Source organism: Hemicordylus capensis, chromosome 12 (assembly GCF_027244095.1).
Source record: "Hemicordylus capensis ecotype Gifberg chromosome 12, rHemCap1.1.pri, whole genome shotgun sequence".
Lineage (NCBI taxonomy): Eukaryota > Metazoa > Chordata > Lepidosauria > Squamata > Cordylidae > Hemicordylus > Hemicordylus capensis.
In genome coordinates, this window is record NC_069668.1 from 12910817 (window position 1) to 12936488 (window position 25672).

Below are 25672 nucleotides of genomic sequence, written 5' to 3' on the forward strand. Positions count from 1 at the left end.
AAAACTATTGTATTGTTCTTGATGGGCGGAGGGATATCTGGAACGGATCCGGTCGTGGCGAGGTTTCGAGGGGGCGAACTAAGCAGGACTTGGTTGCCATTGGTGGGAGCGAGGAGAAAGCGGACGCCGGTTGGTTCCCGGGTGAGGCGATCAGTGGGAAAGCTCTGGAAGAATCGGGGCGGGGGGGGAGAGAAACTGACGGCCATGAGTTGTTCGCCGGTGATTGGTGGCGAGTGAGGTCATTCTTGTTGCTAAGGCCCGCCGCCTCAGAGAAGCAGATTTCGAGAAGCGGGTAAGGGGGAAGGAAGGGTAGCAGGGTTGCTCTGCGCATGCAGTGAAGGGGGAGGGAGTAAACTGGCGCGCGACCCGGGAGGGGGCTTCCCTTGGGTCCTCCTGAGGCGATCCTTATAGCAGTTGGCTGTCAAATTCGCCTCAACGTTAAAATTCATGTCAGCCAAAATGTCAAAATGTGGAAAACCGTGGGTTCCTCATTGTTATTACATTATTCAAGGAGGCTGGGCCTTTCTGCCCAGTTCTCTCTCCCACACCTGACCTGGGTGAGGCCCAGTGGGCTGAGGGAAGCACGGCTCTCCTCCTCACAAAACACTTCTTGCAGAATGTATATATTTTAGGGATTTATCCCACCCTTCTTCCTGCCCCTCCATGGGATCCTCCTGGGGCAGGTTTTATTATTATTTTATTATTATTATTTTTACATTTATATCCCGCTCTTCCTCCAAGGAGCCCAGAGCGGTGTACTACATACCTGAGTTTCTCTTTCACAGCATCCCTCTGAAGTAGGCTAGGCTGAGAGAGAAGTGACTGGCCCCGAGTCACCCAGCAAGTCTCATGGCTGAATGGGGATTTGAATTCGGGTCTCCCCAGTCCTAGTCCAGCACTCTAACCACTACACCACACTGTTTTATGGAGAAACCCAGCCCCAGCCATGGCTGTCTGAGGTAGCTTAGGCAGAGTTTGGACACTTTCAGATACTGACGTTTTTTCGCTGTCTATGTCAGTGGTGGCCAGGCTGAGTCTCTGCAGTTGTGGTTGGAGTCAGGGCTCAGGAAATCTACTAGTCTGTGGCGAGTGAGAAATGGTGCCTGGCAAGTGAGAAAAGTCCTGACAAGTAATGAGTCAGGGCTCAGGAAATCCACTAGTCTACTAGTCTGTGGCGAGTAAGAACTGGTGCCTGGCGAGTGAGAAAAATCCTGACAAGTAATGAACCAATATAGCTCAAGGAACCTTCCGACAAGTAAAATGTGTTTGTCTGGCTGGTGAACTGAGCCGTTTCTTGACCGCTGGTTGGAGTACAACCCCCATCATCCTCACCTGCAATGCTCAGGCTGGGAGTGATGGGAGTTGTAGTTCAAACATACCTGAAGAGCCTCCATCCGTTTGGTCACCCCTGGTCCATGCCACCCCTCCAACTTAAATTATTATCATTATTTATTTATTTATTTATTTACTTATTTATTGACTCCCCAAGCAAAAGGCCAAAATGCTTTTGTGATCTGAAGTGCTTATGTGATTAGAGTGATCTGAAGGCCAGGAAGCCAAATTTATAAAACAAAGAGCAATCTTAAGCTGGTTTAACTAAGAATTTATTCCAGAAACTCCTCCATTTTCTCCTTCTTTCCCTTTTCTTTCCAACTCCAAACTTCTAATCACAACATAAAGGATTGCTAGAATACAAGACAAATCTATTTTGAAAATGGGGGGGGGATCTGCTAATCACCCTGTTATCCCCCCCAAAAAACTATGGTTGGTAAAGTCTGTTAAATGAATTTTAATTCTAATGTGTTTTTAATCTATTATGATTTTTTATCTTTTTATGAATTTTAAAGGTTTTATATTTTGTATTATGTTTTAATTCTGTACACCGCCTAGAGATTTTGATATTGAGCGGTATATACATTCAATAAATAAATAAATGATAACTCATGCATTTTAATTGACCTTGGATATGTGACCCATTTAGTCACATAAGGTGCTTATTCCTGTGTGAGTGCCAATTTTAAGTTTGTTTCCCTGGAATTAATGGCTTTTACAAAACAAACCTTAAAGCACACTGCAAATCTGTTTTGTTTATAACTTTATTTGTAAATATTAGGGTTGAAATGGGGCACACAGCAATTCAAGCCAGTGTCTGTCTGTCGGTTTCAACAGGAAACAACTGTTCAGCCAGGCCGTGTCACAATTTCCTCTTCTGAATTGACCTGAAATTAATACTTGCATCAGATGAGCATCTTGCTGCATTGTGTTGACCTGGGTTGCAGAACCAGTTTTCCACATCGGCATAGACACGAGGGCAGGCTGCATCCTGAGCTTTGCAACATGAGAGGATCCTACTTACTGCCAGCACTTCCGGTAAATATGAAGCTTCTAGCAGAAACTGGAGGGAGACGACTTTCCCACAGAAATAAAAAGTGGGCACAAAGCTGTTTGAAAACACTTTTAAAAGTACACTCTTGGTTAATAGTTTTGTTGTTGTTTAACCTTAGCTGTGGGATCATCCATTTCTGTATTCTTGGCGGCCACTTGAGTCTCCAGAAACTGATCAGGGAGATATGTTTTCTGACCTCCTTTATTACTACGATGATGCCATCTCTCAGCCCCTGATGCTTTTTAACTACAGCCCCTCTCATCCTCAGCCACAATGGCCAGAGGAGATGAAGGGAGTTGTCGTCCAATATCTTGGGATCCAATCTTGAGAACGCCAGCCATAGTATGTTCCAACTGTACTGTCTTAATAGGTACAATACTTGGTGGCACATCTTCTTTATTGTCCCCACCCCCACCCACCCCAGTATTTTTCCATGCTTCTTCACACACAGCGTTCTGTGTAACGCAAGAGTCTTACACATGTCTAAAAAAAATTATGTTTGTTTAGATTGTGGGCCCTTTGAGGACAAGGAGCCTTATTTGTTTTTTAATTTTTATTTATCTATTAAAACCACTTTGGGAACTTTTGTTGAAAAGTGGTATATAAATATTTGTTGTAGTAGTATTAAAATCTAATACTGAAACAATATGCAAATAAAGACAGGCCAGGCTTAAGCTTCATACTATGGTCTGGATATTCCCCCCCATAAAACATTTTTTTTTAACATCCAACCATTTGAAGAATTCTGTGTCATTCAGAAGCTCACATACTGCCCTGAGAATTTGTGTTGGCCCTAATTAAAGTATAAATATGTTTTATTAATGATGTGAATTTTGTTCTGTTTATGCTCCATCACATGTGGAGTGTTATATGGTGTAGTTTTTGCCATATTGTGGAGAAACACTGGAGTGTAGAAAACTCTGAGAAAACATTTAATTTTTATCTGTTGCCCTGAGAATTCTGGATGACTAAAGGCACAACCATCACCAGCTGACAGCACATTAGTAAGTGCATTGCAGGATGGGCAAAAATCCAGATCTTGTGACCCGCTCAGTCACATTGGTGCTTTAGGATTTCCCAGAAACACCGAGAATAATTAAGAACCCAGCTTGAGGTTAGAAAAATAAAACTGGTCACTGGGCAATGCTGTAAAATGATCTGCAAAGAAAGTTATCTGAGTTCAATTTGTACACAAGGCGCAGAGAGCCCTGTCTTAGCAACAGCAAATCTTCTGTGGCAGCAAGAAACCAAGGGCTTTCTTTATGATGTTTTGCTCTCTCCCCAGAGAAAAGCAACTAGCCACAGAATGCCCAAGGTTTCATTTTGTTTGCTTTCAGGACTGCAGTTCAAAGAAGGCCAAAGAAGGCTAGATCAGAAAAACAAATTATTTCAGTGTGCTCTTGAACATAATAGGCTGAACAAAGAGTATTTGTTCCAGAGTAAGAGGAACTGTGGATGCCACCCAGAGTATGTTGGGGGAGAGCTGGTCTTGTGGTAAAGTAAAGTTGTGTCATCGAGTCGGGATCAACTCTTGGCAACCACAGAGCCCTGTGGTTGTCTTTGGTAGATTACAGGAGGGGTTGACCATTGCCTTTCAGCATCTTCCTATATTGCTACTGCCCAATATAGGTGTTTCCCATAGTCTGAGAAACATACCAGCAGGGATTCGAACCAGCATGGTAAGAGAAAAACCAGGGTAGCTTTTCCTCCTACCATGATTCCACACAACCAAAAACTGGGAGCACACACAGCTCCCAAACCCGGGTAGGACTCAGTTTTTGATTGTGTGAATGACCTCAGTTTCTATAAGAAATCAGAATGTCAAGGCCTCTCGGGCACAAACACTGCTATACTTTGCTTATGGAATCCAGCAAATCCTGCACCTGACGGAGCTTTAGTTTTTGTAAGATGGATTGTGTTTGCCAGTGAGCGATTACGCAGCCATGTTTATGTAAACTGAGCAAGTGTGCATAATGGTTTAGAACTGAACAGTAAAGTGATTGTTTTAATTCTGGCCATCTAAGCAACACTAACAGGGCAGCTGAAGGATGAGTTCAGATGACCTAAGAGCCTGGAAATGTCAGCTCTGAACTACGTCCTTTTAACAAGCCCAGACAAGATATTCCAGATATTCTGGGACAGGTTTGCCCAGATATTCTGAGACAAGTTTGACTTACTGGTGGAGATGTCTGTTCACTAAAACCCAAGTTCTGATAAAGACTGGACACTCAGTAAAAAAACACTTTAGAGGCAGAGCTGTGTGATCAAATGAGACAGCTGAAATGACAAAACAACACCAAAAAATTGTGAACCAATTCCAAACCATGTTTATTTGAACACGGAAAGTGTTTAAGGCATTTATGCAAACAGATCAGCCTCTGAAAGGCATGTGAGGGTTCAGTATATGCACAGAGCTGGTTGGATAAAGGAAGCAAAATAACCATCACAACCAGCTCTTCCCCATGTTTTGGAAATAGTTATTGTCTACATATATTTATTTCTTGCTCCTCCAGCACTGCTGCTCTGGTCAGCTAGCAAAAAAACCCCAACACACACAAGACAACAATGAAAAAACAGATGAATCACCTCTGGAAGGGAGTTCCAAAGAGAGGGGTGGTGATGATGCTACGGACCATGTCTCTGGTCCCTGCCAACCAGATCTGCATCACTGGTGAAATATCAGATTTGGAATCGTACTCAGTCTAGTCTTCGGTCTTACTGGAATCTCACTGGTTCCTTCCAAAGAAGGAGATCAGGTAACCTTTATATTGTCAAAGCAGGAGGTAAATGTATGATAGTTGTTTTACTAGGCTGAAGGTCAACTGAAACCAAAGTCAGTGTTTTATCTAGAACTGGATGACATTTTATGTTTCAAATGTGAAGTGCCAGATTCTGGTGGTAAAAAATTATTCTCCCCAGTTCAAAAGTCCTTCGCTGGGGTAGCCAACTGCAGCATGTGTTAAATCACATCATCTTTCACACAGAGTTCATCATATGAACAAGCGAAGAACTCTATGAAGTCCAGAAGCTTATATAACCCAATCTCAACGTATGTTGATCCATGAAAATATATATAATGTAGCCTGCTTTTGATCTGCTGTTAGGTTATAGCTGCATTTGGGGAGTCTTTTACTCTTATTTCCCAGTTTCACATTTATACGCTTAAAGACAACAGATCTCAGCTCTTGCCATTGTTTTGGAAGCTGCTGTTGTGATAGTGACTCACAAAAAACCCTCTCAGTTATATTTTTAACACAGCACTAACACACCTTTCATGTTCCTGTCCGATCTAGTTAGAATAATTGTGAACTGGAGGCAAACTATTTCTGAATTTGCTATGATCTAAAACTGCTAAGTGGAAATTAAGCTCTCCCCCAAGAGGGGCGCTTTTTATGAGGGGCCACAGGAAACAAGTTGATCTTTTGGACTGACTATGGACTCTGAACCCAGAACCGAAAACATGCCAAGTCGCAACAGAGACCAAATGAGCCCTTGCTACAGATTTACATGGGTAACCTTGGGCTAGATCCAAAAGATTAATATTCCACCTGCATTCACCTGAACTTCCCTCATGTGCACTCTCACCATAGTGGTATCTCAAGAAGATGGCTTTTAAAAATTAAATAAGGAAGTCAAGGAGGCAAGTGACCACCATGCATCCTGGTTTCTCCCCTTCAACCCTCCATAACCTAACAGATTTCTGGACACAGTTCTCCACCTGGAACAACTCCTTCCACATACTAATTGAAGCAATTGGGAATGTCTTACTCAGAAATGATACTGATGTAACTCCTTGTCAGCTGTGGCTATACTTAAAGTAATCAGATAGGAATCTGTGATGCTGCCTTCTGCTGAGTCAGACCTTTGCTTCATCTAGCTCAGGAATGTCTGCTCTGACTGGCAGCAGCTCTCCAGAGTTTCAGAGAGAGGTCTTTCCCAGCCTCACCTGGAGATGCTGGCAAGGACAGAACCTTGGACCTTCCTCATGCAACACAGGGGCTCTGCCACTGAGCGATGCCCTGTCACTTTTAGCACAGCTCTGTGATCTGCTTGTACTAATGCAACTTTGTTAGGATGTCAGCCACCACCAACTCTGAACAGTCATACAATAAGTGGGAGCTGCATACATTCCTGCTGAAGTAGGTCCTTTTCCTGCTTCTGAGTGTGCCTAAGGGCTTTTGCTTAGAACAGACTTTGCTCCCAGAAACTTCCTTCTGCTGAGTCACTGTAACATGAGCATGACTGTTATGATAGCAAGGGAGAAAAGCAAAGTCCCTTTCTATATGCAAAGCACTACACCCCTTTGGCTTCTCCTTAGGGGTAAATTCCGCCAGACAACTGGAATGAAACAGCCTTTCATTCTTTCCAGACCTTTCTTCTCTCCTCCCTTCTTTTCTCCCCCAACAGAACATTCTCTTAAGTGCTAAAATTTAACCAAGGGCTGCCTTAGATTTAGAAGATAAAGGGTTGACTGAAGGCCAGAAAGAACATCTTGTTTCGCAGCTTTCTGGGAATGGAAAAACCAGAGGCTGGTGCCAAGGCACCAAAGGGTTCCTGCCTGGGAAGTTTGTCTTAGCTGAACTGAAGTCCCCCTGCCCACCCCCAACTTGAGGGGAACAGTGGGGCTTACGACTGGCTGACATCCGGACTAACTTACTGAATAGGACTAGTCCTTTAGTGGCTCTAAAGGACTGCTTCATCTCCACAGGACTGCCCAGAAGCAATTTGGTCTGGCTGGCAGCCACTGTGACATGGGCTCCAGATATTCGCATTGCCCCCCCCCCATCCCCCAGCGGTGAGGAGTCCTGGTTTCCTTTGGAAAGAGAGTCCTGAGTCCCTGCAGAATGACAGCATGGTTTATATTTGGTTCCTTGACACAAATATGCAGTTTGAGCATGAGATGGACAGAGAAGATAGCAGGTTATTCTTAGGAGTCTGCAGCAGATCTTGTCAGAGGCCAGACCCTGCGTCCTGAGACGCTGCATTCTGAGATGCCAAGGTGTGCCATTCCTGGCTCCCCCCAGAATCCTTCGTTGAGTCTCTAGGAACAATTGCAGAGAACAGCTGGTCTTGTGGTAGCAAGCATGACTTGTCCTCTTAGCTAAGCAGGGTCCACCCTGGTTGCATATGAATGGGAGACTTGATGTCTGAGCACTGGAAGAGATTCCTTTCAGGGGATGGAGCCGCTCTCGAAAGAGCAGAAGGTTCCAAATTCCCTCCCTGGCAGCATCTCCAAGATAGGGCTGAGAGAGATTCCTGCCTGCAATCTTGGAGAAGCTGCTGCCAGTCTGGGTTGACAATATTGAGCTAGAGGGACCAAGGGTCTGAATCAGTATAAGGCAGCTTCCTATGTTCCTTATACTGAGCCAGACCCTTGGTTCATCTAGCTCAGGGTTGTCTACCCTGACTGGCAGCGGCTCTCCAAGGTTGCAGGCAGGAGTCTTTCCTAGCCTTACCTGGAGACGCTGCCAGGAATTGAACCTGGGACCTTCTGCATGCAAAGTAGATGCTCTGCCACTGAGCTACAGCCCCATCTACACATATATCTTGCAGGGGAGGGAGAAAAGGGGGCTCAGGTAATCCACACCTCCCTCCCCTACCTCAAGTCTCTCCCTGGAGAAATGCCTCTGTCACATTTCTCAGTGGCTGCCTTCTCCAGAATGAGAGCCATTTGGATATTTTGAGTCAAGATCATTTGGAGTCATGAGGAAAACAGTCTCTAGGCCTCTTGGCCAATTACTCAGCGATTGACCGGTGTATAAATAGAGTCAGCCGGCTAGCCACCCCAAACTCACATCAAAACTTCCCAGGGTCAAAATGCAGAGGGTGGCAATTCTGTGCCCCACCTGCAGGCTCCCCGAACCAAAGGACAGGGTTTGGTTAGCCATGCTCTCAGGATGCCTTGAGAGGAGCATCATGCCCAGATAATGAGAAGGAATCGTTCCGCTCTGGTTGGAGCTCACTTGGAATTCTGTCTTCAGTTCTGGGCCCTGCAGTTTAAGGAAGATGTTGATGAGCTGGAATGGGTCAAAGAAGGGCGACCAAGATGGGGAGGGAAGTCCTACGAGGAAGGAGCTGAGTTAGTTTTGCCTGGAGAAGAGAAGACTAAGAGGGTGGGATACGAGAGCCATCTTCAAAGATCTGAAGGGCTTTCACAAAGGAGGAGGAGCAGGCTTGTTCTCTGTTGCTTCTGAGGGCAAGACTAGAACAGATGGGTTGAAATTCCAAGGAAGTAGATTTAGGCTAGCCATTGGGAATAATTTCCTGTCTGACAGTGGAACAGTCTGCCTCATGCAACAGTGGGCTCTTAGTTTCAGTTTCCGGCTGCCTTTTCTCTAACACCATTTTAATGGTGTTTTAATGTAAACTGCTCTGATTCCTGCCTGCAGTCTTGGAGAAGCTCTTGCCAGTCTAGGTTGACAATATTGAGCTAGAGGGACCATAAAATTGAAAAAGTTGAAGAAAATGAAGATGTAAAAATATTATGGGACTTCCGACTACAAACAGACAAACATTTGCCACACAATACACCAGATATAACTGTAGTTGAGAAGAAAGAAAAACAAGTTAAAATAATTGACATAGCAATTCCAGAGGATAGCAGAATAGAAGAAAAAGAAATAGAAAAAAATCACAAAATACAAAGATCTACAAATTGAAATTGAAAGGCTGTGGCAGAAAAAGACCAAAAAAATCCCAGTGGTAATTGGCGCCCTGGGTGCAGTTCCAAAAGACCTTGAAGAGCACCTCAACACCATAGGGGCCACAGAAATCACCATCAGCCAATTATAAAAAGTAGCTTTACTGGGAACAGCCTATATTCTGTGACCATAGCTATAACAATTGACAATAAAATTCAGCCATCCCAGGTCTTTGGGAAGGACTCAATGTCTGGATAAAACAAACCAGTCAAGAACACCTGTCTGACTGTGTAAATAAATAAATAAATAAATAATAAACCAAAAAGCCCCAAGCTTGGCAGGCTTTTTAAGAAGGGAAGCCACTCCAGCCATCAACTCCTTGGTCATAGGGAGACGAGAAAGAGATGAGGGAGGTCTCTTGAGGTTTAAAATGAGGTCTAGTACCTTGAGGCTGATAAAACACACTGTGGACATGAAAGACAGTGGTGGGGAGAAGGAACACCACGGATCGCCAATGACTCTTAACTATCCAGTTCAAACAAAATACAAGCTTCTCTGACTGGCTGGGGCAGTTTGGCGAGTGTTTAATGCCTCCACTTTTGGTGGAGCAGCTTGGGGTGTGGACTGGAATTTGTCAATACGTGGAAGGTTGAAGCAAAGTGACTCACTCTGAATTAACCAACGGTTTCATGTAGAATGGGAAATGGGAGCAACAGGAAAGCATTTTTTCCGCCCGGCTCCCTCTGTAGCTGCCAGAAACCTAGGCTTGCCAACTTAGCTTGTTTACGACCTACTTCAAGTTTATTTATGTGTTTTTAAAGCCACCCCAAACGTTTCAGTCAATGCTGGTACTGCATACCTGCCAACTTGTCCCTATTTCCCCCATTCACCTGAATGGGAAAATAGGGACATGTTGGCAGGTATGCTCTTGCCTTTTGGGATGTTGAGTGTGGCTCAGGAAGTTCCCCTTTCAGCCTGGGGTCCCTGCCTTCTCTCTCCTTCCAGTCAGCTCAGAGGACATGTTCCCAATTATACACCAAATCTCCTTTGAGCCTTGAAGGCTGCAATCTTATGTACACATTCCTGGTTCACAAGTCGCATTGTATGCAATGGCACTTACGTCTGAGTCAACATGCAGAGGGCTGTGCTGTTAGTCTGATAAGTGTGGGTGCGTGAGTGTAGGATAGAGAAGTGAGGCAAGAGGCATTTCAAAATGGCATCTATATCCTAGTCACTGTAGGTATTCTGTAGGAACTAATTTTGCGGAGGTTACATAGGAAGCTGCCTTATGCCGAGTCAGACCATTGGCCTATCTAGCCTAGTATTATCTGCACAGACTGGCAGCAGCTCTCTAGTGTGGTGTATTGAGTCAGACCCTTGGTCCATCGAGCTCAAGACTGTCTACCCAGACTGGCAGCTGCTTCTCCAAGGTTTTAGACAGGAGTCTTTCCCAGCCCTACCTGGAGATGTGGCCAGGGATTGAACCTGGAACCTTCTGCATGCCAAGCAGTGGCTCTTCCACTGAGCCACAGCCCCATCCCCTAAGGGGAAGACCTCACAGGTAGTCACCCATCCAAATGCAAAGCAGAGCAGAGCCTGCTCAGCAGAGGGGACAATTCATGCTTGCTATTGGAAGACCAGCTCTCCTCTCCCAAGGACAACATCAAGGTGAGAAAAGTTCTTGTTTAGCAGGTGACATGCTCAGAGGCACTCTTGCTCCCTACTGTCATGGCCAAGCCTGCCCTTAAAAACCAGTCTGTGGCCTGACAGCCATAAGACAGTCATCCATCCAATTAAATCCAGAAGGATGCCAGAGGCACAGGAATGTCATGGGAGTGAATGACTGTCTGGGGTCACACTTTGGGGTTCGCAGCATCCGGTTGCTGGAGTGACTTCACCCTCATTAACAGGCCCAGGAGGCACACGCAGCAGCCTCTGCCACCAGGAGCATCTCCTCTCTGTGCCAGCACCTGTTTCCAAGAGGCTGACATGTAGCACCCACGTCCCCAGCTGAGTCACGGCTGCTGTTTTTAGAATGAGGTGTCAGTAACCCATAAAGAGAAAAGCATCCCCATTCTAGGGCGGATCCCCATTTTAGGGCGAGGCTGTTGAGCAGAGGCCTGGGCCTGCTGGTCAGTTGCTGGGCATGGGGGATGGGGGCTGCTTTGCTGCATTTCCTTGTGGTGGGGAGTCTTGCAAAGCCGGCCAGAAGGCCTTCCCTCTTCCGACTAGCAGCGGTCGCAAGCACCTCTCTGTGCTGCAGGGGACGATTCCCCAGCCTTGGCGAGGAGGAGGCAGAATACATGGCTGGCTGGACTGTGGGCTCCTTGCCCTGTTTGCATGTCAGAAGCAGAAAACTCTCATAGAGTCAGCCTCTGCTCAGGGAAGGAATCTATTGAAGCAGCATCGCTGACAGATGGCCACCCAGCCTGTCTGAAAGTCTCCAGCAAAGGACAGCCTGTCATTTCATGAGGCAGACTGTTCCACTGTCGGACAGCTTTTACAGTTGGGAGAATCCTCCTAATGGCTAGCCTAAATCTGCTTGCTTCCTTGTCATATCAACCCAGTGGTTCAAATCCCGCTCTCAGGAGCAACCTAGAACAAGCCCGCTCCTTCTTCTATATGGTTACATTGTGATCAGTGATGGGTCTGTTGACTTGATTGGCTGGTTCTACCTTGGTGTGGTTCCAGGCAGGGGTTCTGCCACAGCTTAGGGGTTTGGGTGGCATCCCAAACTGTCCAGTGAGAAGGCTGCCACAGGTAAAGGCCCTGCCCAGTCCAATCAGATTAAAGCAAAAGGAGTTCTGGCCAGTTAGTGTCAAAGGTGACAGCTGGGCAGGGATTGGCCAGGCCTACTTCAAGTGGAGGACCAGACTGAAGACTTCATCTACTTCAACTTCAGGGAGTCCAGTGGAGCGCTGACTGAGTGAAGGACCAGACTGAAGACTTCACCCCTGAGAGAGCAGACCGAGGACAGGAGCTCGATAACTCAGTTCACTCGCAGGGCCCAGCTTTCTAAGGTTTCCTGTCCCCACAGCCATCAGTGCAGCCTAGCTCTGCTGCCTTGTATTATTATAGCCTACTGACTCTAGTCCTGCCCTCAGGAGCAACAGAGGACAATCCCGCTCCTTCCTCTCCAGTCCTAGTTGGAGAAGCTCAGAAGAGAGAGTTCTTTTTCTCATGCGCCTGTCTGCCTTTTCCCAGGACAATGCATGCCATCTAGGATAGGTCAGAAGCTGCCATATACTGAGTCAGACTATCAGTCCATCTAGCTCAGTCTTGTCTTCCCAGACTGGCAGCGGCTTCTCCCAGGTTGCAGGCAGGAATCTCTCTCCCAGCCCTATCTCGCTGGAGATGCTGCCAGGGAGGGAAAGCAGGAACCTAGATGCTCTTTCCAGAGGGGCTCCATCCCCTAAGGGGAATCTCCTCCCGTGCTCACACAGGTAGTCTCCCATTCAAATACATACCAGGGCAGACCCTGCTTAGCAAAGAGGACAAGTCATGCTTGCTACCACAAGACCAGCTCTCCTGATAGGAACAGAGGAAGCTGCCATATACTGAGTCAGACCCTGGGTCCATCCAGCTCAGGGCTGTCTACCCAGACTGGCAGTGGTTCCTTCAAGGTTGCAGGCAGGAGTCTCTCTCAGCCCTACCTTGGAGATGCTGCCAGGGAGGGAAACAGGAACCTAGATGCTCTTTCCAGAGGGGCTCCATCCCCTAAGGGGAATCTCTTCCCGTGCTCACACAGGTAGTGTCCCATTCAAATACATACCAGGGAAGACCCTGCTTAGCAAAGAGGACAAGTCATGCTTGCTACCACAAGACCAGCTCTCCTGATAGGAACAGAGGAAGCTGCCATATACTGAGTCAGACCCTGGGTCCATCCAGCTCAGGGCTGTCTACCCAGACTGGCAGTGGTTCCTTCAAGGTTGCAGGCAGGAGTCTCTCTCAGCCCTACCTTGGAGATGCTGCCAGGGAGGGAAAGCAGGAACCTAGATGCTCTTTCCAGAGGGGCTCCATCCCCTAAGGGGAATCTCCTCCCGTGCTCACACAGGTAGTCTCCCATTCAAATACATACCAGGGCAGACCCTGCTTAGCAAAGAGGACAAGTCATGCTTGCTACCACAAGACCAGCTCTCCTGATAGGAACAGAGGAAGCTGCCATATACTGAGTCAGACCCTGGGTCCATCCAGCTCAGGGCTGTCTACCCAGACTGGCAGTGGTTCCTTCAAGGTTGCAGGCAGGAGTCTCTCTCAGCCCTACCTTGGAGATGCTGCCAGGGAGGGAAACAGGAACCTAGATGCTCTTTCCAGAGGGGCTCCATCCCCTAAGGGGAATCTCTTCCCGTGCTCACACAGGTAGTGTCCCATTCAAATACATACCAGGGAAGACCCTGCTTAGCAAAGAGGACAAGTCATGCTTGCTACCACAAGACCAGCTCTCCTGATAGGAACAGAGGAAGCTGCCATATACTGAGTCAGACCCTGGGTCCATCCAGCTCAGGGCTGTCTACCCAGACTGGCAGTGGTTCCTTCAAGGTTGCAGGCAGGAGTCTCTCTCAGCCCTACCTTGGAGATGCTGCCAGGGAGGGAAAGCAGGAACCTAGATGCTCTTTCCAGAGGGGCTCCATCCCCTAAGGGGAATCTCTTCCCGTGCTCACACAGGTAGTGTCCCATTCATATGCAACCAGGGTGGACCCTGCTTAGCTAAAGAGACAAGTCATACTTGCTACCACCAGACCAGCTCTCCTCTCCTGCACTGGAGCTCTCAGCCTTTCCCACTGTGGGCTCTCCATGCCACAGAACACAGCAGCACCTGTTTCATTCCTGTCTGCCCTTCCTGGAGGCCTGCCAGAAGCTAAGGTGGCAACCCACATGGCACAGGTTGTCGTTGGCCCTGTCCCTGGCTGTCACTGTATAGAAAATGGCCCTCCAGGTAGAGCGCGAGCTGCTCACCCTCTTGCCTGGGCCTGCTGCTCACATTTGATGCCCTGCATGGTGGTGCATGTTTTTAAAATAGTAAACTTAACACTTAAAGGAATAGCTGTCGCAATGAGGAACTTGCCCTCTGCACATCAGTGGTCCAGCTAGTTCGGTACTGTCTACATCACTGACTGGCAGCAGCTCCCCAGGATTTCAGGCAGGAGTCTTTCCCAGCCCGACCTGGAGATGCTGCCAGGGACCATCTGCATGCTAGCAGATCATGCCAGGAGAGGCTTGCTTGGCAATCAATAGCATAATTTGGGAAAGAGGACTGGCCCCCGCCCCCTCCGATCGAGGGCTGAATATGCGTGCGCCCACCCCTCGCCTCCCCCGCCCCCTATTTCTTTCCTCCACGTGGCTTTCCAGCAGAGGGGCTCGCGCGGCTCCGGAGCGCCCTCGAGCGGCCGAGGCCAGGGGCGCAGCGGCAGCGTGGCCACCATGGGAAAGGCGAGGCGGACGCCCGCAGCTGCTACGACCCGCAAAGGCCCCCAGTCCGGGGGGAAGAAGCAGGCGGCCGCCGGGAGCCTCAACGCCCGGGATCGGGCCTCCAGAAGCGCCGGCTCGCTGCCTGGCAAAGAGCTGCCCAGCGCCGAGCCGTCGGACGAGCTGTGCGCGTTGGCCCTAGGGGCGCAGAAGGAGCGCTGGCTGCAGTTCCAGAAACGGCAGCGGGTGAGCTGCGAAGAGGCGGTCAAGCTCCTGCTGGACACCTTGTGAGTAGGGGGTACCCGATCCTCGGGGCTGCGCCTCCCCACTGGCCGTGCCTGTGCGCGCGCGCGCGGTGTGTGGTTGCGCCTTTCCTGCCCCCCTCAGCGCGACCACCGCCGCTGCCCTTATCCCGTGGCTTGTTGCGCGCAGCGTCCCGCTTTGCACCTGCTGCTGGATGCTTCGGAGGAGCCTGCTTGGCAGGCACGGCCCTTGTGGCGCCACCAATGCGGGGATCCGGGCGCGCTGCGTTCGCCCGGAGGGGCTCGAGGGCCACACCTTGGAAGCGAGGGCCCACTTTCTTTATCCCTGCAGGCAGCTCGCCTCTGGACTCCTTGCTCGCCAAAGGCGCCCTCCCCCCAGCCCTCTCCCGCTCCCCTTTCCTGCCCTGAATACTTTGTCTCCAAAAGTTACACTGAATTTCAATACAAAATTTCCGTCCAAGGGTCAATCAAATCGCACAGACACCAGGAGGAACACAGAAAGCCCTATTCAGCCAAAAGCACAGAGCAGACTCCAAAGTCTTGAGTACTTCAGCCATATACATATGTCTAAGACTAACATTTATTGAAGCATAAACTTCCACACACTGCAGAAAACTTAACAGTTGAAGGTTGGATAAGGTTGAAGTCCAAGTCTTGAGTGTGCTTCAGGAATCTCTTGGCTGTAATCACTTATATTGTATAACAAATAATGTTTACATTATCTTTTAATTATATGGCAACTATTAATAATCACTCGTGGTTTAATTATTTGAAAGCAGGGGGTTCTCAACCTTGGGTCCCTAGATGTTGGACTACAACTCCCATCACCCCCAGACATTGCTGCAGGGGGTGGTGGAAGTTGTAATGAAACATATGGAGCTTTCCCAGACAGTAAGCTTTACTGTGAGGCTTTGCTGTGAGTCCAAAGTTGCCCCCCCAAATGACACAAAAAGTGAATGTTTTTACCTTGGATCTAAATCAGGCTACACTCTAATGCACAATGAAAAATCTGAATCGTCTGTGAACTGCTCCCCAATAGCTCTCAGGGACTTTGGGGTAAATTTGGCTGATACGTGAATGCCCCCTCTTCATTCCGGAGGAGATGCGGACTAAAAGCCGGTTGTGAGAAACTTCCTGGGGACCCATGGTAGTGAAACCTTCCTTTAAAGTGTTGTACAAATGTCCTAATCTAAGCTAAATGAAAAAAGTCAGGCTGTGGACAACAAATTTGAGTATAGGGGACGAATACGACCAATATTTATATGCCACTTTTCAAAAAAAGTCCCCAAAGTGGTTTACATAGATATAAATCAATAAAAGGGCTCCCTGTTCCCAAAGGGCCCTCAATCTAAAAAAGAAACACAAGATAGATGCCAGCAACAGCCCCTGGAGGGATGCTGTGCTGGGGCTGGATAGGGCCAGTTGCTCTCCGCCTGCTCAATACAGAGAATAACCACTTTAAAAAGGTGCCTCTTTGCTCAGTGAGCAGGGCACTGGAGAGGTTTAGAGACTGGATGTGGAAGAAGGCCTGAGTTCGGATCCTGATTTGGTCAGAGAGCTTGCTGGATGGCTTTGGGTCTGGCCCATGTGGCTCTCTCCCAACTGAGAGAGCTCCTGAACACTTCCTACAATACTAAGAAAGCTTTCTACTGATGAAAAATAATGTGCTGCGATGCCAGTTCAGACCCAGAAGACATCATGGCAGGTCTGTCGTTCCCCTCTCTTTTCCTAGTGAGTACCGGGGACTGGTGAAGCACACGGGAGGCTGCCACTGTGGAGCCGTTCGCTTCGAGGTCTGGGCCTCGGCTGACCTACACGTCTTTGACTGCAAGTGAGTGCGTCTCTGGCTCCTGGAAGCTTTGCCCTTCTTGGGGTGGGGTGGGGTGGGGCTGAGGGTCCCCCCCCCACTAGTGTGGGCAGACCTCCCACCACTGGCGTTCCTTACCAGCGCGTTTCCCTCCCCTTTCCAGCTGCAGCGTCTGCGTTAAGAAGCAGAACCGGCACTTCATCGTTCCTGCCTCACACTTCAAGTTGCTGAAGGTAGGAGGAGAAAGAGAGGTGTCCGGATGACGCCCCGGGCGAGAGTCTGGCCTCTCCGGATTCTGGGTGATGAAACAGCTGCCTTGACCATTGGGGAGACGGTTATTTGGCTTTGGGGGGAAGATGTTGAGGTGGCCCAGCAGCTGGAGAGGCCCAGCAGGAAAGCAGAAGGTCCCAGGTTCAGCCCCTAGCAGCATCTCCAGGTAGGGCTGGGAGAGACTCCTGCCCCAAACCTGGGAGAGATCTGCTGCCAGTCAGCGTTGACAGTACTGAACTCGATGGACTTGAGAACAAGCTGGCTCCGGCCCTTCCTGTGGTCTTCCTGAAGCGTCCTCCCCCTCTATGCCTTCACAGCCCCAACTCACCACTACTGCAAGTGGCCAGCCAGGTGGGATGCTTGCCAAGACCCCAGTGGGTTGAAGGGCCCCCCCAGACGAAGAGTCCCGCCATCTTGGCAGTGCAAAGGATTCTACGACCCCGAACCCCCCCCCCCCCCCCCCCGCAAGCGTCCCTTGGAGCCAGAAGGAAAGCCAGGGCCGAGAGGCTGGGCTGCAGACCAGGCGACGAGTCCTTGCTCCAGATCTCGCTGCCCTGGCTACGAACTCAGCGGGCAAGTCCTGGCCTCAGTCCCTCCACCTGTAACACTGGGATGATAAACATTCACCTACCTTGGCATGGCTGTTGCCCCAATTGCTGCCGCCATGCCGTCCAAGACCACCTTATAAACGCTCCATCTCTCTCTCTCTCCAGGGTGCTGACAACCTCTCCACCTACACCTTCAACACCCACTGTGCCCAGCACACCTTCTGCAAGACCTGCGGGGTCCAGAGCTTCTACACACCCCGCTCCAATCCAGATGGTTACGGTAAGGACTCGCCTCCCTCTCTGCACCCGAACCCCTGTAAGCATCTGAGGGCATCGCCTATCTATTGACCCACAGGGTGTTCCCTCATAAAGGCTGACCCATCGGAGCTGGGGACTGGACCGCCAGTAGGTCTCAGGAAGAGGGGCAGGGACCTTGGCAGTGGGGCTGGCTCCTAAAAGCTGGGGCAGACTCCCCAGAGGAGGTGCTTTAACCTAGGTTGCAATGGAGAGCTTTTATCGCCTGAGTGGGCCACCACGCCTTTCCTGTTCCTTCCAAGAAGGCCCTATTCCTGTGTTGCCTTCCCCCTCCTCTTGAGGAGACCCCTTGAGGAGCAAGGCCAAGCTGCCATCATGTGCCCCTGACGCTGCCTCCTCTCCTGGGGGCCTGAGGGTGAGGTGGGTGGTCCCAGGGCAGGGCAGCTGGCTCTAAGGGGGCACCCAATTGGCCCTCGGAAGCCTCTGTGGAGCGGTCTGCTCTGCTCTGCGGCTTCTGTGGGAGCAGCAGGCTCTGGCGGCTCCAGCCCGGTAGTTCTGGGGGTCTGGTCTCCGGTGTGGTCCTCTCTGCCAAGGTGAGCCCACCCTCCTCCTCTGAGTCAACCAGCGCCTGGCAGAAATGTGGGGTGGGCGTTCTTCTGCAGAAAACTTTCCAAAAGTCTAGAACAGTTTCCCATACTTTATTTGCCCCTGGAAAACTTCCCATTTCTAACATTTCTACTTAAAATGGTGGAGATTTTATTTTTAAGTGAATAAACAATCCCCAACCACACGCCCCAAAATTAAACCTAGATAGATGACACTGAACCCTGCCTCTGTCTTCTTCCCCTTCCTCTCTCTCAAAGTCTAGATTGTAAGTTCCTCGAGGCAGGGTCCTCCTTGTTTGCCTAAAAAGCACCATGCCGAGACCAGTCCTGGCCATTTGGGGAAGTCCCCCATGAGGCGTGGGGAGTCTCCTTGTCTGAGGCGGCTGCACGCTCTCTCTCGCTCTCTCTTTCAGGAATAGCCCCACACTGCCTGGACGAGGGCTCCGTGAGCAGTGTCACCGTGGAAGCCATCAACGGGAAGGAGTGGGAGAAAGCCGTCAAGGGCCACCCCACCATTAGGGCCATGTCCAAACCGTGAGGAGCCGTGTCTGGGAGTGTCTGCCCCGCCCTCCAGGTATTCCTCCGTGAAGGATCCTTCTTCTAAACATTTACAGAATAAAGCTTGTATTTTCTTACAGTAAACATGTCGCTGCTGCCCATCCTCCTGCCTGCATGCCAGGCTGAACGTCAACAGGTGCCACAGCTCCCCTGCCTTTGTTTCTGCCTTACCACCAACACCCTACACCCAGACGCTCAAGCCCTGCCTTCTTCCTGCTTCCGCACCCGGCCGGCTGCCACAGATCTCTGCCTCCGATCCAATTCACGCCTTCCCTCCTGGCCTCCTCTGGTATCCCCTGGGAGCAAGGTTCTTGTTGAGATGGCTTTCTCAGACCCAGGTCTAATGGAAGCAGGCTCTCCTTGCCTTAGCTGCTGTTGGACTACAACTCCCATCACCCCCAGCGACCAATCGTCAGGAATGATAGGAGTTGTAGTCCGACAACAGTCAGAGGGCTGCAGTTGTGCAGCCCTGGGTAAGCTTCTGAAAACAGGCCTGGTGTTCAACCTGGCAGAGGCCTATTAATCCTTTAACAAGCATTGCTTCCACCTTCTTTATTTGCAACAATGAGGACTAGCACGTTTATGTATTTATTTTTAAATCTCGCTTTTGGGGAGGTTTGTGGAAGCTGAGAGTGTTGGGATTTGGAAGCCAGGCAGAACTGAAGGCAGGAGAGGATCCTTTGCCCAACCAAGGGTGAAATGAGGCCCTGGAAATAGACAGTGTAGCCTGAGGCCCCAGGTCACTTTTGGCCAGTGAGGTGCCAGTGTGGCTGAAGAGGTGGTGCTTGGGACAGCAGGCCGAGGTCCTCAGTATGACTTTTGCAACCTTTCGCATACAAGTAGCATTTATTTATTTCTCACATTTGTAGCCCATGCTTCCCCTCAAAAGGCTCAGGGTGCTGTACACAAGGACTCCCCCTTCTATGCTCACAGCAACCCTGTGAGGTAGGTTAGGCTGAGAAAAGATGACAGCCCCAAAGTCACCAGTGAATCAACATTTAAAGTGCAGGTTTTCCAGATCTACTGTGTACATTTCCAGAGATTTTAAATACATCTTTGGCCGAAAAGCAAAGCAAAATTAACCCTCTGTCAATTTCAGTGTGATAAATATATGTCCCTCCCCTTTTAAAGGCCTTGGCCATGGTTTCAAGTTGCCATTCACTCTTACAAAAAGCGTATGCGTTCTAGAGACATTTTTGCACAATGTCCGGGTGTGATCGTTTGGGGGCATCTCCTCCCTTGTCCGTTTCTGGTCCAGTATACGCCACCTGGTAAGTTTGCTTCTCACTCGTGTTTTTCGGGGATGGCTGCTGGGTCTCCCCTCATCCCAGCCATAATGTCAATGGTTGAATCCTGTTGTCACCTGGGGGCTCCTCCACCAACCTCTCCTCGGTCTCTTCCATTCCGGGACCCAGCAAGAGCTTTGGACTCAACCAGGCCGCTCTGCCCCAGAAGCCGCTGTTCTCTTGGTCCCCAACCCCTGAAGTCTGGAAGGAGGCTTCTTCTCATCAGAGGAAGCGAAGGGAATTCACCACCATGTAGCGGGAGAAGCGGATGTAGAGGTGGCGGAACCAGAGCAGTTGGCTGCGGTGGCAACGCATGGCTTTCTAGAAGGGGAAGAGCACAAGGTCCGTTGCAAAGTGGGCCTTTCTTTATCAGAGGGCAGATCATTCCAGCACAGACTGTGGCGTGTTTCCCAGCAGGATGGGATCTCTGCTGATGCTTGCATGGCTTGTTCACCCGGACCGCTGGGCTGGGCCTCAGTGTCCCCTCGAACAGGGATTCCCAGATGTTGTTGACTACAACGCCCAGAATCCCTAGCTGCAATGGCTTTTGCTTGTGGATGATGGGAGTTGTAGTCTACAACATCTGGGCATCCCTGTTCAAGGGGACTCTGCTGGGCGTCCCATTTCCAAACCTCTTTTGGTCAGCTGCCTATCTTGGAAGCCGCTAGAGAAGTGCACACAGTCGTATATTGGGTGGGACAGGTGTCTGCTCTGGCTTTGGGGGCTCCCGATTTCCAAGCATCTGCTATCAAAGAACTCGGTGGGAAGAGGAGGGGAGAGGGATCGTCTGTGTGATGGGAACTGGGCAGGGGATGTCACTGGCCTACCCAGCACTCGTACACAGGGTGGATGAAAAGCCCCCCTTCCTGGCTCGCAGGCTCCCAGCTCCGCCTACTTGCAGTAGCTTCATTGGTTACCCGTCTGCTTCTGGGCTAGATTCAAGGTGCTGGTCTTGACTTTTAAAGCCAACTCGGCTTTACTCTACTCAGATGCTGGGGCATCTGTCAGACTGCGTTTGGCCTTATGAACCTGCCAGGGCCCTCTGCTCAACATCTCAGGCCCTGCTCATAGCTGGGTTTGACAGAGATCTGGTTGGTGGGGCCTAGAGACAGGGCCTTTTCGGTTGTGGCCCCTCAGCTCTGGAACACCCTCCCTGTAGAGCTTCACTGTGCTCCCTCGCCTCAGTGTTTTCAAAAAACAACTAAAAACACATTTTTTTAAAGAGGCTTTTTAATGTTTCCCCTTTTGCTTTTCTCTGGTAGATCCTTTAGTTTTTACAATTCAGTTTTTCATTTTTTAAAAATAACGTAATTCGGAATCTTTAACTCTCTAATTCTGATTGTGGTTTTAACTTGGCTTTTTAACTTGTTTATCTTAATTTGGTTGATTTTGATTAGTCTGCTTTTAGCATTGTAACTATTTTATAAACGTTGTGGGCTTCCCCAAGCAGTAGTGTACTGGAAGGACGGGGTATAAATACTTTACATAAATTTATTTTGCCAACACACAGCCGGAAATTGGGAGTGCAGTCAGCAACTAAAGCTTGGGAGGATGCTTGTCCCAGCCCGTTCTCCATCGTGGGATCTGCCATACTGTCTTGCCAGCATTTTGCTGCCATGTTTTCTGCTGCGGCTATGATGGTTGTATTTTTGCTTCTGGTCTCCTAATAAAGATCCTGTGGGTTGAGACTTGGGTCTGCAGAGGACACAAAGAGGGTGCTTGGGACGGAGCGTTCTTAGAGGATTAAACTGAGCTGTGACTGGGGCTGTAGCTCTGGGGATCGAGGACCTGATTGGCAGGCAGAAGGTCCCAGGTTCAACCCCTGGCAGCATCTCCGGGCAGTGCTGGGAAAGACCTTGGAGAAGTTGCTGCCAGTCAGTGTAGGCAATACTAGGCAAGATGGACCAAGGGTCTGACTCAGCAGATGGAGGCTCCCTGTGTTGGGGATGACTACATGTGAGTGCTGTAAGATATTCCCCTTAAGCGGGGCATAGCTCAGTGAAAGAGCATCTGCTCTGAACACAGAAGGTCCCTGGCTCAACCCCTGGCAGCATCTCTGGGCAGGGCTGGGAAAGACCTGGTCTTGTGGCAGCAAGCAGGACTTGTCCCCTTAGCTAAGCAGGGTCTGCCCTGGTTGCCTATGAAAGGGAGACTAGAAGTGTGAGCAGCACTGGCAGAGATTCCCCTCTGGGGATAATGGGGCCGCTCTGGGAAGAGCAGAGAAAACGCACACCTTCTCTTAGGAAAAGTCAGGCCTAAGGGGCCAACGGAGAGCAGGCTATGGCTGCTGGGAACACAGGAGTCTTCCTGCTGCTGCTGCGACAGGCAATTGGACATGATGACCCAGGAGTTTCTAAAATGGGGTGGTCGATCAGAAGCTCTCCAGCTGCTGCCGGGCTACAACTCCCATCACCCCTGCCGAAGCTGGGGACGATGGGAGTTGCAGTCCTACAACAGTGGGTCGGGCGCCCCGGCCCGGCCTGATGCAGAGTTCTGGAGAGGTCCACAGCCTGTTGCCCCAGACTTGGCATCCTTTTGCTTGGCCCGAAGAGAAGCCTGACTCAGCGCTGGGTCTCTCACCTGGGCCAACGCGGCGTCCTCTTTCGCCAGCACAAACAGGACATCCTGGTCCTGGAGGCAGCTGATGGGGACGTCGAAGAGGGAGAGGTACTTCCGGAAGAGGCTGACCGTCTCCAGGGTGAGGACCCGGCAACCTGGACAGGAAGAGCGCAAGGAAGAGACTGCTTCAGACAGCCGCTCCGGGCACAGGTGGGGAACAGGAGCTGCAGGGGGAACCCACCCCACACCTGCCAGGGCCACAGAGCCTTTGCACTGGATCCACGTGGGCTTGTGAATGACGCCAGCCCCTTGTGGAAGGGCTTGGCATCTGGGGCGTTGCGGGGACCTGAGGAGTGCCGAGGCCCTGGCCACAGCTGCCCTTCTGATAACGAAACTCAATCACACCCTCCTGAGAATAAGGGTGCAGGCTGTCCTGACGCAGCCCCCCTGAAGATGGAGGAAGCAGCAGCAGCAGCAGCTCGGGGAGGCCAGGAGCTTCCTCTCCCGGGCACGGTGCAGGTGCCTCCACTGCGGCCTTTCCTTTCTGGAAAAGGTCACAGAAGGGGGAGGTGGCCGAAGAGATTCCGGGCTCAGAGCCTTTCGCTGGGGGTCCGGATTCCCACGGGCCGCCCCCGAATGACACCTCTGCTTGGAATGATCATGGTAATAATATCATCTTGATGTCACATTCTGCAAGAAGCGAGCAGGAGCACAAGCACCGGGGTCGTGAGCATGAGCTCCATGGAGGACAAGCGGAACAGAAATGTAAAATAAAATAAAATAAAGGTAAGTATGAAGCCAGCAGGTGGCGCTGTCCAACAGAAAACCCACATGGCACTTTCTGGCTCTCCAAGAAGAGATGCCATCATGTTGGATGTGGGGGGCAAATGCCTTGGGATAGCCCCCAGCCCTGGCCCCATGGGGCCTCTGTGAGTGGCTGCCGGCCTGATTTGGCTCTCACCATAACGTGGTCCCCAAGGGCACCTTTGTAGGCACAAGTAAAAGGGTCCACAGGAAGGTGTGTCATACTGAGGCAGACCCCGAGTCCATCTAACTCCGGATTGTCTGCACTGACTGGCAGCGACTCTCCAGGGCTTCAGGCAAGCATTTCCCCAGCTCCTACCTGGAGATTCTGCCAGGGATTGAACTTGGGGCGTTCGGCATGGGTGGATTAAATGGCTACTCGCCACCTTGGCTGAACTGAACCTCCATGTTCCAATACAGTGTATCTCTGAGTATCAATTGCTGTGAGACAAGCAGCAGGTGAGTGCTCTTGCTGTCATGCCTGGCTGGGGGCTTCCCCAAATCATCCGGCTGCCTGTTATTGCAAACCTGGTGCCAGAATAGGAGACCTGGTCTTGTGGTAGCAAGCACGACTTGTCCCCTTAGCTAAACAGAGTCCATCCTGGTTGCATCTGAAAGGGAGACTAGACATGTAAGCGCTGGAAGATATTCCCCACAAGGGATGGGGCCGCTTTGGGAAGAGCAGAAGGTTCCAAGTCTCCTCCCTGGCAGCATCTCCAAGATAAAGCTGAGAGAGAGATTCCTGCCTGCCACCTTGGAGAAGCCGCTGCCAGTCTGTGAAGACAATACTGAGCGAGATGGACCAAGGGTCTGACTCAGGATATGGCGGCTTCCTATGTTCCTAATAGACAAATCTTTGGCCTGATGCATCAGGAGGACCCTGATCTTCTTATGGAGGAAACGGGCTTCCCGAAATGTGTTTCTACCCCATGTTCTGAGATAAAAGCTCCTGTGAAGCTTGTGGGTGGAAGGGTTCTTGGCTGCCAAAGATGGAAGCATCGCCTCCGGTGCCCAGTCAGATCTGGCAGCAGTTCCAACTTCTCGCTTCCCTCGGCAGCAATACATTCAGGGCCCTCCCTGTCCTGTGGCTGCATCACAGAGCAGGGAGCACCCTTATGTCGTTCTCAGGACGGGCCGAGAGCTCGTCCGACAGCTCTGGAATTCTGTGTGTGTCAGACCCTCTGGGACAGCTTTGCCCCCCTCCTGCGATCCCTCCTCTCATACAAAGATTAAAACAAGATTAAAAACACAATATGCCAACAGTAATATAATACATAATAATAAGGGCAAAACACTAGCTCCTATGAATTAGACCTTAAACAAGATCTTAGTCTAATAGTGACATAAAGAATTTCGCCACCACCCTTAGTAACCTCATGATCTTGATCCTCAAGTCCGAAATTCAAATAAAAGGAGTCAGCTCTTCCTGGAAATTGCTGTAACAGAGGGAACCGTCCCTCCTCTCCAAGCTTGCCTGGGTGGGCGAGAGGGACAGCTGGTGCCAGACAAGGGGGTGGGGAGGGACGGGGCCCAGGGGGATGCCTTTTTTCCTCTTCCTCCTCCCCCCCCCCAGCTTCAGGAATCCAGAGCAAAAAACCAGCACACCGGTCAGTGCTGCAGCATCCCTAGATGTTGGCATTTGCAGGGCAGGGGCCCGTCGAGTTTGCCGGCCTCCATCCCCGTTTAAGACAGGCAAGCAGGTGGCGGCCATGGACAGGCGGACGTGCGTCTTGGGCAGCTGGGCAGGCCCTGGCAACACGGGCCCCCTCAGCTTAAGCTCCTCCGGTGCGCAGCCCCTGGGGCCTGCCAGATCAAATTAAGACATACCAGGAACTGCAGCTATATTTGGAACGGCTTAGCGTAAGCAGCAGGACGGGAGCTCCCTGAGCTCGGGGTGATTGTGGGTCAGGAAGAGGGTGACGTAACTGGAACGGGTGGCTGAAGGGAGTCCTGGGCCCCCGCCTCTGCTTGTACCCACGCACTTCCAGTGGTGCACTGGGCCTGTGCCACATTTCAGCTGTGCTTTGCCTAGTGGGGTGGCAGGGTGGGTCTCCTGGGAGGGAAGCAGAGCCCTCTTGAGCCCCTGCCCCACTTTGGAAGGCATGCACTGAGTGCCGGGAAACGTGGCCCTTCCCAGCGCTTTCCCCACAGAACTCCTGAGCGAGGGCTCTGTTTCTCTTCAAGGGCCCTCCTAACAAGGAGAAGAAAACAGTACAGTCTTCTCGTTCTGGCAAAAACTCGCCGTGAGCAAATTCGCAGTTGGTGAGCAACGGAAATGAATGGG

General features: G+C 50.5%; 2 protein-coding genes and 1 long non-coding RNA gene across 3 annotated transcripts in view; 2 read left to right on the plus strand and 1 right to left on the minus strand.

Annotated features, from left to right (window-relative positions):
- The first annotated feature begins 157 nt into the window (after positions 1-157).
- On the plus strand, positions 158-5479 carry LOC128335995 (uncharacterized). Its single transcript, XR_008311803.1, has 3 exons — positions 158-292; positions 2170-2370; positions 4900-5479. It is a non-coding gene; the product is annotated as an uncharacterized LOC128335995 (long non-coding RNA).
- Positions 5480-14392: 8913 nt separating this feature from the next.
- On the plus strand, positions 14393-18823 carry CENPV (centromere protein V). Its single transcript, XM_053275014.1, has 5 exons — positions 14393-14720; positions 16429-16527; positions 16667-16736; positions 17487-17601; positions 18595-18823. Exons 1-5 carry the CDS (start codon positions 14449-14451, stop codon positions 18717-18719), a joined length of 681 nt encoding a protein of 226 aa, XP_053130989.1. The 5' UTR covers positions 14393-14448; the 3' UTR covers positions 18720-18823.
- Positions 18824-19566: 743 nt separating this feature from the next.
- The window catches only part of PIGL (phosphatidylinositol glycan anchor biosynthesis class L), a 35670-nt gene continuing 29564 nt past the window's right edge, over positions 19567-25672 (minus strand). The window contains exons 6-7 of the mRNA XM_053275013.1: positions 22606-22739; positions 19567-20346 (exon numbers count right to left, since the gene is read on the minus strand). Coding sequence (XP_053130988.1) covers positions 20248-20346; positions 22606-22739 — 233 coding nt within the window. The 3' untranslated portion in view covers positions 19567-20247. The remainder of the gene's footprint in view (positions 20347-22605; positions 22740-25672) is intronic.